At 43.3% G+C, this 13171-nt stretch overlaps 1 protein-coding gene across 5 annotated transcripts in view; it reads left to right on the forward strand.

Moving 5' to 3' along the window:
- ADAMTS9 (ADAM metallopeptidase with thrombospondin type 1 motif 9) overlaps positions 1 to 13171 on the forward strand; it is an 81098-nt gene that overhangs the window by 50878 nt on the left and 17049 nt on the right. For 4 of the 5 annotated variants that reach the window (XR_009726811.1, XM_061362321.1, XM_061362322.1 and 1 more), the window contains one exon: positions 9280 to 9447. The exons of the other annotated variant lie outside the window; for it this stretch is intronic. Coding sequence is in view for 3 of the 4 variants with exons in the window: in XM_061362321.1 (XP_061218305.1) it covers positions 9280 to 9447 (168 nt within the window). In the remaining variant the exon portion in view is untranslated. The remainder of the gene's footprint in view (positions 1 to 9279; positions 9448 to 13171) is intronic. 5 annotated transcript variants of the gene reach the window in all.

Raw genomic sequence — 13171 nt, forward strand, 5'->3', positions numbered from 1 at the left:
TGACTCACATGCTTTTGAAAAAACATGTAGAAATAGATGCCTTAGTGAAGGTTTAATAAAGCTCATCCAGACCAAAATGAGAACTTGGTAGCCTATGGCTATACCCAGCCATCTGCCTGAAGCTGTCTCTGTCTCAGAGCTGTTTACTGTATGCTCAGGCTGGCTCACCAAGGCTGTTGTCCCTCTTGAGTTGCTGCCTCCTCTCCAGGATCACTCAGACATACTGACTCCAGGGACCGCCTGTTTGGTGTGTTGATGAAAGGCAACACTTTGGTTCCCAGTCAGAAAAAGGCCTTTGACAATGCATCCCTCTTTGCTTTTGTTTACAAAAAGCAAACCAGACCCATTTCAGGCCTTTCCTATGCTCCCTGCTGTGGGACACCCATCCAGAGAATCCCACCACCTGTGCCCAGTTCCACAGCCATTCCAAACATGCACATCCCTCTGCCATAGATGGTAAATCTACCTGTTCACTGCCTTGGCCCTTCTCAGAGCTTGTCCCAGAGGGTAAATGCAGTTGGGGTTTTTGTTCAAAGAGTTTCACCCTGTTGCTCCTCTGGGGCAGCAGTGATGGATGCTCCTGCAGCTCTTTCCTCAGCTCAGTGTCCATCATCCCTGCCAAGGCTCAGAGCCACAGTTACAGGTGGGTGAAGCCAGCGGTACCCAGCTGCTTATTAGAGGAGCATCACTTTATTCCTCTCTAGCTACTTTAAAATCTCCAACTTTTTATTTTCCTTTCTATTTTGTTGTTTGCTTATCATTACCATCTTTCATTGCTAGTCCTGTTTCTCTGTAAATAAGGAGAACTAGATAGGTATACTGTTGCTATCAGTTCTGCTGTCTCCTGTTTGATAGTGTTGATGCTCCATGAGCAGGAAAACAAGCATTGAAGCCCATCAAGCCCTATGGCACTGTGTGCTTAACACTGAGCCTGCACTGAGGTGCTTTGCTGCATCCATTCCCCGAAGGACTTGATTTCCTGCAACTTAATTCTCAGCTGTTGCAATCCACACTCCTCCCATGCAGGCATCCGTTAGTCTTTGCACCCATTGTGAGCTGACCTGCTGGTTAAATATAGTGTCTTTTAATCTGATGGAGGGTGGTTAAAATGTAGTGTCTTTTAATCTGATGGAGGTGTAAAAGACTGGGCAGCAGTGTCCCCTGTAACTTCCTTAACCCAGTGACCAAAGGCTGGGGAGGTACCAGCGCGATGAACCGCAGAGAATGCCCTGTCTCATCTGCTCTCCCTCAGTATTGCTGCTCTCCCTCTCCTATTGCTACTGCTGGGAGCTGGACCAGTGGTTAGACTCAGGAAGGTTATTTTCTTATATCTTTAAACTCCTCCCCTGCTCCAAATGGTGCATCTTTTCCCAAAGTTCCTCAGTGCACCTTCCCACTCAGAGCAGGTAAATCTGTTACTGTTCACTGATGTTTCTTACCATCCAACCCATGCTTCTGTCCCAACTTACTATAAAATACTTGCCTTTCTCCTCCCAAAGAAATACATTGGCCGTTTGGCTGCATTTGGTATGCCTCCATGGTTGCCTTTTTTACAGGTCCCCCCTTACACATTTTCTCGGTGAGATGGTTGGTTTTAGGCTGTGCACAGCTGGCCTGAACTTGAACAAGTGGTGGGACTGCTGTTCAACAATGGCTGGCTTGTCTCCATGTCATCAGGTGTGGCCCATCAATGACTGCTGGCTTCATAAAGTCTGCAGATCTCTTATACGTGCACATATGCACATACTCACACATGCAGGAGAGAAATAAAGCCATAAATAAAAGGGCAGTAGTTGGGAACATTTGTCTCCCAAAGCACTGTCTGTGAGTGCAGCAACTGAAATATGCATCAGGCTACAGGAGCCAGGTTAGAGCAGGAACACAAGGATGAGCTGTGAGGTTCAGCACCTCCAAACAGATCCCTAGGTTGGGAAGTCTGTGTGTGTTTTTGTCCATATTCCATATTCACACTGTGTACCCCAAACTGCAATAATTGCTGTTGCTCAGATCCTAGGGGTTGTAGCACTTCGAAATAAGGATGTGTGATGATGAGGGACACTAAGCACAAAGATATTTACTGTGTTTCTAACTTTCCTGGTGACTGATTTGTGCAGTCATTAAGGAAAAATGATGTACTCAGTCTTGTTCCAAAGGCACTTAATGCTCTATGCATGTTTTAATTTTTACTAGCTCGCAGGGGAGCTGAGTGAGCCAGCAGCATAGATGAAAATGTGTCTGATGCTCAAGACCGTCTGCAGGCTGACAATGTTTGATCCCTACTGCACTGAGTCAGGATTAGTCTTTATAAAACCAGCAGCTCAGTGCTCCTACAAACCCCTGGTGTGATACACACCTGCGAAATAGGGCTGGCGTTCCTCAGAGAGCTCTGTGGTTCACTCCATCCAATACTGGAAAATCCCATTCTTTAAATGGGAGTTATAAAATGGCATTATAATACAACTGTTCACTAAAATATGAAGTGTCAGCCTGGGCTGCTTGCTGCTTTAATTGCTACTCTCTTTAAAGTGCCACAGCATGGAAAATAGGCTCCATCAGTGCCTTCCACATGCCTCTATACCAGTGTCCTTGGGTAGCTCACACACATCCTCCTGATTTGAGGAAATGCCATCTAACCCCCCCATTCCCTGGAGAGACTTTCAGTGGCCGTTTAGGGGCTTTTGCTTGTTTGGTGTTCAGGTTCAATAGCGTGGAAAAGGGCAGGGATGCAGCTTTTCAGGCAGTTCTGTGTGTTCACAGCCCTGCTGCTTTCTGTACACGATGAAGTCTTTGTGTGGTTTCTAACAATAGGGCAGGTGAAAGAGGGGGAGAAGGTGCTATTTACTAAGTGGATGCTATAGAAAGAGAGATGCAAGACTTCTACTGCAGTTACCCGCTTTTCTCCCATGTATCTTGTGAGGTTTCCTAGATCAGGGAAATTGTGTATTGACAGGGCTTTAAATCTTGCAGGAGTTAAAGAACCCAAGATCATCCTTTTCTCCAGGCAGTCTGGCTGCTGCAGGAATGGGCTGCAGACACACCAACCTCTTCCCTCTGCTGCAGCAACACATCCAGTTGAACCTTTTCCTTTGAGAAACTTGGGAAACTCTGTGTCTCTGCTGCAGAGCTGAGAGCAGAGCAGCTGGAGGATGGAGACCCTATGTGCAATAGAGAGCCAGGGCAAGCCAGCATGGATGTTCCTTGTCACCCATGCCCAGGGTGAGGAACTCTCCTTGGGGATGCTGGTGCAAAGCCTGCTCTTGTGCCCACTAAGTGCTGCCCTCTGGGTGGGCTCCTTGAGACATTTCCATAGGGATTCTGGACAGTGTTCGCAAACCTACTTGAACTGCACACTCCAAAATCCTTAATGTTCATGTATTTTTCTAATCTTCCCCTTTTTCTGGGGAGTCTGCTTTGATTAAGCATTTCTAAAGCTTCTTTCAAACTGCAGTGCAATGCTTTGGTGTGTTTTGGTCAGGTCTCTGGTCCAGCTGTCCTGCCTTGAATATAGAGACTACTCTTCCCTTTTAAATATACAAAAATCAGATGTATTCTCTGGCCTAGTATGAGCTAAAATCACCCAGCTGTGTGTGTTAAGGTAGGAGAGGAAAGCCCAGCTGGATGAATCCTTCCCTGCCATGTTCCCAGCCCACAGACATGGATTTCTCACCATGCCAATGCAGCTGGGCATGAGACCATGCTAAAACAGATTTGTGGAAATAAAAAGGTTTCAAAGAAACCATTTCCTAAACATCTCCTGAGATGCTGCAGCCACTGGAGAAATCATAGCATGGAGATGAACCCTTGTTTTAAGCTTGTTGACTGTCCCATTGAAGCCAAGGGAGTTACCTGCTAAATACCTTGCTGTGGTGAAGATAATGAAGTTAGTTTGGATGCCAGAGTCTATTGCTGGGTAACAACACACACACAGAGCTCAGACGTTTTAAGACTTCCAGTAAAGGTTCAGCTGGTGAGGAATGATCCAGGCTTTCCTTGGTGGTGTGTCTGCTCATGTCCTGTGTCCTTGGGAGATCTCAAAGGTATGGAAGTCACAGGGCTGTGATTTCACCATCTGATAGCAGCAGTGTGAGTTACAGTAAGAGCTGATACAGACTAAAGGACTCTGAAATGTAACTGTGAGGGTGCAAGGTTGCGCTCTGCTCATTGCTGGAGAAGTTTGCTGACATGCAGGAGCACAGCCCCTCACATTGCAGGGCTCTGTTGCTTTTCTGTTTTATTTCACCCAGCGTATGTTTCAGCTCGGATAGTTGGAAAGGATGAACAAGGGCTTACTTACTCTCCATATAATCCTTAATGTGTGGAAATCTAAACCTGCAAGGATTTATTTTAATTTCCTCCAAAAAGTTGCTCCTGGCAGAATCTGATAAAGCTGGTTTTAGTCTAATTCTTCCCGGCCCCCGGCCCTGCCCTTGGTGAGCTATCAGAGCATACCTATCTTTGGGAATTCGTTTGGTGATCACCACAGCTTGCATTCATTACCTCAAATACCTCCCAGATCGTTGGCTGGTGCACGGGAAAAGTGATCTGACAGCATTTTCTGAAGCTTTTCACGTTGTGGGGTGGAGGGGAAAGAATGTCCCCAGGTTCTTGCTGTTGTTTTGCTTTCCTGTCCCATGTCAAGCAGCTCTTCAGTGCACAAAGTTAACAAGAAATGGAACTGCTGTTTCTTCTTGAGTGTTCTTTGCTGCCTCTTTGTTTTCATCAGGATTTGTTCATTTGTGCCCAGGGCTTTGAATCGTTTTGGTGCCAGACTGGCCTTGCTCCCAGCATAAGCTCCCTGTGCAGAAGAAAAGGTCATGGTCTCTCACAGGAGACTCAGAACCTGGGCACAACCAGACAGACATTTTGTAGAAGTGTTTAAGAGCTTTGGGGGTACATATTCTGTTTTTAACCCTGCTACCAGCCCAGTGAATCAAGTAGCAGCCTTTCTATTTAGAGAAGTCTTAATGAATGAGACATACCCTCATCGTCCAGCATATCAGAAGGATGACCTTATTGCAGCCTTCCAACACCTAAATAGGCCAACAAGAAATGCTAGGGGCTTTTTCTGAGGACATGTAGTGATTGGACAAGAAGGAATGGATTTAAACTGAAGGAGAGTGGATTTAGATTAGACATTAGGCAGACGTTCTTCCCTGTGAGGGTGCTGAGGCGCTGGCACAGGGTGCCCAGAGAAGCTGTGGCTGCCCCATTCCTGGCAGTGTTCATGGCCAGGTTGGACACAGGGGCTTGGAGCATCCTGCTCTAGTGGAAGGTGTCCCTGCCTGTGGCAGGGGGTTGGAAATGGATGAGCTTTAAGGTCCCCTCCGATCCAGACCACTCTGAGATTCTATGATCAGCATAGGAAATGCAGCAAGGGTTAGTTTAAAGCAATTTGCACGTACTTGGTAGAACAGAATGATCTTCGTCATTGCTGAATTCTGAAACAGAAAACAAATTTCTTGTGGAAACACAAACATAAACTTGCTGCTGTGCTGAAGCAGAGTGATGCAGGAGATATTTAGCATCATGTTCTGACCTTTTTGGAAAGAGTTGATATGGAAATATTTTTGTCGTATTTATTTAAGCTTTTTTCTTGCCTTTATTTATACTAGGCAGTATATTTGTTTCAATGACTCAGCAGTATGCCAGTCCCCAGTCCTTGGCATATTAACAAAACTGATCATGTAATAAACATAACCCCCTTAAATCTGTGCTCTAATGCTCTTAGGAAAGTCCTTTTATTCTTGTTCTCCATGTAAAGCACCAGGTGTGACTGTGGTGAGTTTAGGAGATAATGAAGATAGTAACAAGAGGAAGGTTTAGTAGAGTCTTTAGTGTAATGGCTATAGCTGATTATTTTTTTAAATAATATTTCTCTGTTATTTTATGTGCCACAGTCAAATTGTTTCTTGTGGGTGTTTTTTCTGAAGAAACAACACAATGTGTTGGTTTTGCACCATTCTCCAGGCCTGGCCACCCTCCCAGGTTCACCAAGGGGTGCCATTTGCTGTGCCTCGGTCACAGGCAGGAAACAGTATTTCAGAGCAACATTTCCCCCCCACTTGAGTGGAGGCAGAGGCGGATTGACCATGGGCAATAATAGATCCTGGACTCTAGAAAGCTGAGTTAGTGGAAGAAGTCAGTACAGTACCTTGGCTACACCTCCAGGGCTGCATCCACAGGTGATGAAAACCAGTAGAAGTATTTCTGTTGACTGCAAAGAACCTTGAATAAGACTCCTGTTCCACAGGGTGCAGCCTGTCCATCCCCAATACTTGGAAGTATTTTCTGTGGGAGATGGGAGATAGCAAAGAAATAAAGAAAAGGAGAAGTATGAAAGGAGCAGGTTTGTTTGTGCTACTCAAATCTTGTAAAGAAGGCAGAGTCAAAGCTTACCTCACTATGGCAGTCTTATTGATAGGTATCATAAGTGATGAGGAGTCCTGATAATGAAATGCAAAGTTTCTCCAGGGTCCAAAATAAATAATGGGGCTGATGGCAGTGGCTTCCCTAAGTCACATGGCATTGCGATGAAGCCCATTATTAAATTGTTTTCTGCACGTTTTCTGCACATATGCTTAAAATCTATGTGCCAAATAAAAGCTGGAAATACCTGAGATGAATTAGAAGGCAATTATGAAGTAGTCTCTTTGCAAAGGAATTTTCGGTGTCTGATACTTGGCTACATTGGATTATTCAGTCTCTCTTTTCTGTCAGTGCAAATAAGATCATAACTCACATGTGCATGAAAGCAAATGGGTGATCTATATCTAAAAATGCACACTGCCTAACTTTGATTTATATTGAAGACAGACACAGAAATTATTAATTCCAGCATTCTGGGAATTACATGTAAGTATTAACAAAATTAGGCAAATTAGGCTTCAGCCTCTGAGTGCACCAAGGTATCCATGCAGCCTTCTTCTTTGATCCTGAGATAAATGTTAGAATCAGGCACCATACTAAAGTTAAGCAATTTGTAGATGGGGGATAATGACTTTGGAAATGACTAGTACTGTATTATTTGTGAGATCGAATATTTATCAACCAACTTCAGGTCCCCAGAAATACGCTTGCATTGGTGCACAGTGTGGTTATTCTTCCTTTAGAATAAGTATTATTATAAGGATTGAGAGTAAGTATATTATTCTTTTTGAATAAATAGAGGATCCAGTACTTTTTTAAAATTAGAGAAAAAATGCATTAGGCTGTACCTGCCTGGGGTATGTGGGGCAAGAGAGAGTCCTGATTAAGTCTGTAAATTTACTGTTTAGCTTTGGCTGTCACAGTAAAATGCCATCAACCTGCATGGAAAGCACTTACTGAGGAGCACTTGAATTATTGCTAAAGTATCAGTGCTGCTGCTTAGTCCAAAGATAGTAAATGGATAAAAGCATTAGAAGTTTACAACTGGGTTTGGTAGGATTTGACATTTCCTTCTTACTGCTGACGTTCATTGCCTGGGGAGAGATGTAGAAGGAGTGAAAAAATGAACTTCTGATGAAATTTGAAGGCTTATAAAAATAGGATAACATTAACTCAATCTTTTTTCTGTTGATGCTAAAGAAAAAAGTGAAGTTTGTGAATCTGGGTAACTTGTGAAAGTCTTACTTTAGAACAAGGGACAGCATTTCCTCTGTTTCTCAGTGCAAGGTTGAATGTTGCTCTTTGGGTTTGGGGTTTTTTTTGCCTATCTTGAAACTGGAACTGGGCTCAGGAAAACTCAGAGGTGGCCATCTGTGCCCCAGGTTGGGCTGGCATCTCTCTAATGGTGGAGAAGCAGCATTACTGGCCCCTAAACCCTTATTGATCACAAGGGAGGCGGGCTACCTTTTGTCAATCTGTAACACCTTGTAGCAGAAAAACAGCCCTTTCAGGATGTTACTTATACAAGATTTTAAGCAGCAATGTCTGGTCTGAAGAGTTACATCCATTTCTCTCCACATTGCTCTGAACTTTTCCATTTTGGAGCAAGTTACTGCTCTCTCACTGATTCTTTGTGGGCTGAATGAGTTGGAAGTATGGCTGTAATTTAAAGTAATCACAGCTGTCAATGCATATGCCAGTTTCTGTTCTAACAGGTCTTCCAGATCTGTTACATATATAAATTGTCAGATTTTAACTTTAAACATATTCATAGGCTGGGAAGAACTTGGGCTGTAATTTATTTCTTAGGAAATATACTGATGGAGTGCCTCCAAAATGAAGGTAGAAGCCTCATCTCTGAATGTTTGCTCTGTTCCGTAAAGAAATCAGAACACTTTATGTTGAGAGGTGGTTGAAATAGCATGTTTGGGCTCAAGGATTAAACCAGGGTGCTTATGACATAGCATATAATGAAGAAATTGAAGCTGAGCCTCTAGGTGCATCATGCTGAGAAAGAGGCTTGTTCTACATGGAACTGTCATATTAAATTCTTGTCGTGATTGCAGACCCCTTTGATTCCTAAATCTTTTGGAGGAGACTAATCTGAAATCAAAGTGAAGTTGCTTGGGGTTTGCATGCCAGAAGTGGTCACATTTGAAAAAGTTCAGTGAACCTGCAGAGGGAGGTTGAAACTCGTTGCTTCACTACAAAGCTTACAGCTAACATACCTGCTGATTTGCTTTTTTGCTTTGATTCTTCAGGCTCTGCTTTCTTGCTACCTTCTGAGTTGGTTTCAAAATGCATAAATCTAAAGGATGAGCATGTCCTGATTTCAGTCTGTTTAGGTTAAAAATACCAAGTAAATCAGTCTACACTGGTAAAACAGATACGAGCATTAACACAGGGGCATGGCAAAACTGCATTTTTCTCTTCTGCCTCTTCCTTTGTGCAGTTATTCCCCTCTGTAAAGGTGTATATCACACTTTACTCTCCTGATTTACCAACATTTGACCTCCCTTTGTACCAAGGTAAATGGAGATAATTCCTTTCAAGTTCTTCTAAGTAGATACTGAGGGCTCTTGCCTTGATCCCTGTAAGATGACTCTGCTCCTTTGAAACCACTGGAGCAATGCCAGGAATCCAGACTGTTATCCCTGCTGAATGTCAGCTGCTTTCTCTATTTTGATACTGGCATTTTGGGATGATTTGACCAAGAATATCATGCAATATTAAGTGCAAATGGAAATATTTCTGCCCTTCTGTATCCCCCTTAAGCCTTGTGTAGGCTGTGGGAACCTGGGGATGTGCTTTTTGGTCCAGTTATAAGAAAATGCCCTGGGTAGCCATGGCCCATATATAACCATATAGATGGCCCTGCATTAAAGCTGATCTGTTGTTACTTTATATTTACAGTGTTCTGTCTCCTGTGGAAGGGGCCAAAAGCACCGCAGTGTGTACTGTTTGTCAAAGGAAGGGAGACATATAGAAGAAGACTATTGCAAGCACCTTGCTAAGCCCAGCATGCAAAAGAAATGCAGAGGGGGCAGATGTCCGAAGTGGAAAGCAGGAGATTGGGGACAGGTGAGACACATTGTATACCCTTGTGCACCCTTGGATATTCTTCCTCCGTCAAATTGGTTGGAAGCTGCTTTTCCCATCATTTCTGTCCTCTGGAGTTTTTTAAGGGTGAAGAGTTTTGGGTGAGATCCTTAGGTGATATAAAACAGTGTAGCTTCAAGCACAGCAGTGATTTGTACCAGCTGAAAACATGGCAACTTGCTTTTAGTGTCTATCCGAAAGTCGATTCCTTGTTTATTTTGTTTCTGCTAGTAGAGGCATTAGTAGATAATATTAAAGAGAATCTACTACTTATTTGTGGTTTTAATATCATTATTATTTAAACTGTCACATCCCAAGCAAAACCTTCCTTAGTTCTGAGAAATCTGAAACTAATTTTATTATCAGCTTCCTGGGAAAGCTTAACGTAGAATCAGAGCTCTTCATTAAAAATGCTTTTCTCTGCCTTTTGTTTCTTAACAAGCTCATTGCTTGATTTTGCTTCGTTAAAAAGTCAGACACTGATGCATAGAGCAGAGGCTGCTGGGAATGTGAAAGTGCTTGGAGTTATTAAGCATTTTGTTTGCTGAAAGCATACCTCGAATCCTTGTTTTCCTGAAAAATAATGTCTTTGTCATCACCTTGAATCTGCTGCATCACATTTTTCTCTCTGAAACTCCCTTCTCCCCTCTACCTCATTAGTGTGCTAATCAGCAGAGGTATTGAAAATCCTAGACTAACTGAACTGTTAACTTGTGAAACACCATGTTCTCTTGAGGTCTGTCTTCCAAATTAAGGTACAAAACACCCGTTCTCACTGCATTCAAGTTCCCTGAAAGATAAACCATTCACATTGCTACAGGCACCCATGCAAATGTTAGGACTTCTGTTTAATGTCGACTATTAAAAAGGACAATAAAGCCACTGATGTTCTATAATTGTTTTCAGACTTGTACTTTTTCTTAATGCTTACCTTTGAATTCATAGGATAGGAGTATTTGTCATGATGTGTGTCAAGGGCTAAGTGCAGAGGTTCAGTTACTGAGGTCTGTCTGGGTCCTTTGCCTCAGGTATGGCTGGGAGCACTCAGGTAGCTGTGCATAGCCCTGTGAAATGCTCCCATATTGGAAATCAAGTCAATATTATTACCTTTATTACCTGCAGGACTGAAACCTCAATTTTATACAGGAAGCTAGATTGAAAAGGAGCCTGAAGCCATTAGATAGTCTCATCATATCCCATTTGCTCCTTATTTAAAGTATTTTTTTTACACCTAATAACTGTAAACATAATAATGTAATGGCCTGTTGATTGCATTGAAGCAAACTAGTATTAGTTGATACAAGCATGTGTTTTAAAATTCCCAACATTCTACTGCATGATCAGAGTTCATTTCATGCAAGTGGAGAAAGAAACCCAAGGTACTAGGAGGATCAGGTGATTTATGGCCTGAGGTAGTCTCTTGTGACTAGGCAATTAAGGAATATTTGTATGCTAGTGATAAGAATAGGCAGTGCATTTCCAGGGGTGGCTCCTCAGCCCAGGTCCCTGATGCTGGCTGTGCTCAGCCAGCTGGCATCTTGCTTGGGGAAAAATAAAGGCTTAGAAACACTCATTCTGCACTATCAAGCTGGGCTTTTGGAAGCTCTGAAGGTGGCTTCCTTGCATCCTGATCCTCACTCGTGCTGGCAGAGCTTCTTTGCCTGTGACAGATGAAGAGCTGTGGCTGTCACACATTCGGGGCCATGGCCATGGCCATGTGAGAGCACAGGGCTTGCATGGCTTTGCAGAAGACTAAATCCACCTTGGCCTTAGAGCCAAGGTGAATTTAGGTGCAGAACTTCTCACTGAGGCTATAGCACAGGCAGGCGTTCAGCACTCTGAATACCCAATAGATTGATCAGGGTCGGAACGGGCACCGTAACTCTGTGTCAACTTTCCCATCACCAGTGCCACTTTTGAAAAGAGGAGCCGTGATCAGTTTGCTCTTCGATCCGATCAAGAAAAAGCTTTCTGAAGGTTGGATTACCTCAGAAAGATAACCCCAAAGCTGAGCTGCTGTGAGCTGGCTGCCTTCCATCCTGGGTAAACCGGCGAAAGTCTGTGTGAGAAATAAGGCAGGGTTTTCCCACAAGAGTGCATCTTTTTTGTCACCACATGTGCACAGGACCTCATGTACCTTTAAGGTTTTTGGGGGGGTTTATTCTTTTTCATTTCGTAAAACGAATGTTTCAAAAATCAGGATTAAAAAATACAGAAACGGTTAAATTGAATCCCTGCTGGCAGCTGTGCTTCGCTTCCAGGTTTTTTTCTCTCTGAATGTTTTGTATTCAGAGGCTGGATAATTCTTTTCTATGTTGTTATGAATCCACTTTCCTGCAGCAAAGCATTTTTAATATATCTGTAATATCAGAAGGCAAGCAAAAAAGGCTTTTTCTCCAAGTTTTAAATGTGCTTGTATCTGCACTGAAATGTCAGATTTAATACGTTTGCATCTCCTAAGTGGTATCAATTATGGCCATTTACCTTTCACTTAGGAAAAATGCCAACATTTATTCTGCTGTGTGGTATTTACATATTGTAGCTACAGGCTGAAATCCAGGCTGGTCTGAAAACCCAGGTGGAGCATCAGGTAGAACTTCCCTATAGCTGTGTTGGCACTTGGCAGTTTGGTGATTGACTTTCTCAGTGGGGAAAGGAGCACTCCTGGGAAAACATATGGACATTGTTGAAAGGACTAACAGGCTGCCTGACTCATGGCATCCCGTAGGAGAATATATATAGGTACAGCAAAAGCTGTCTGCCCCAGACTGAGTGTCTTCTGGCAGTGTCAACCAGCTGTATTTCCCCAGGGTAGACACAGGTTGGCTGTTCTGAATTAAAACAGACAGGATGAAAATTATGTTAGAAACCTTCTTTTCTTACCTCTGTAATAGAGTGGAATGGTGTGGTTTTGAAGCCAGCCATAAATGCAGTGAAAGAGTTCACCCCCCCCACTGCAAATCCTCGCATGCATTCGATCAGGGTGCAGCATTTATTCTCATGGGCTTACACAGAGGCCAAATTTCACCTAGGCACACAGTGAAATGAGTCTATGGCTTTACCTGGTGCCGTTCTTTGCCCAGCACAGATAGGGACCAACCTCTGTCTCCCCAGACTCACTCTGCCTGGGTGTCACACACAGCACAGCACACCCCCTGTGAAAGACCCACTGCATCGCTAGCGCTCCTTTATCATAACATACCCAGGCATGTGCCTTTTAGGTGACTGATAAATGCAAACCAAAAGGCATTTTGGAGCATGGTATGCATCCTGGTGTACATGTTTATCCAAGTTTGTGGCCCATTATTCAGTTTAATTGTTCCCTGTGGAATGCATAGGACAAACACATTGCTGTTAATCACAGGGCAGAGGCGCAGCATATGGGAAGCATTTGCATCACCAGTGACAGAAATCTCACTGCTACTTTCAAAAGTTACACAAAAAAAAAGTCCCTTCCATCATCTAACAAATATCTGGAGGCAGGCAGATATTCACAGTCAGCTTTTCTTTGGTCTTCTTGGCTTTATGGGGTATTTGGATAGTAAAGCGGAGAATTACAGAGGAATACGCTGCAGAACAGAGAATTGCTTCCCCTTTAAGCGCTGCTTAATTCCCTGCCTTAAGAAGTCTCACTTCTATGGGTATTGCAATAACGGGCTGTAAACTTGTTTTCTTAGTTCCTGATGTATTAATAAGATTACTTATA

This window comes from Neopsephotus bourkii, unplaced genomic scaffold, assembly GCF_033783945.1.
Source record: "Neopsephotus bourkii isolate Nb327-2 ecotype Australia unplaced genomic scaffold, CSIRO-AGI_Nbou_v1 NB_1120, whole genome shotgun sequence".
In the NCBI taxonomy this organism is placed as follows: domain Eukaryota; kingdom Metazoa; phylum Chordata; class Aves; order Psittaciformes; family Psittacidae; genus Neopsephotus; species Neopsephotus bourkii.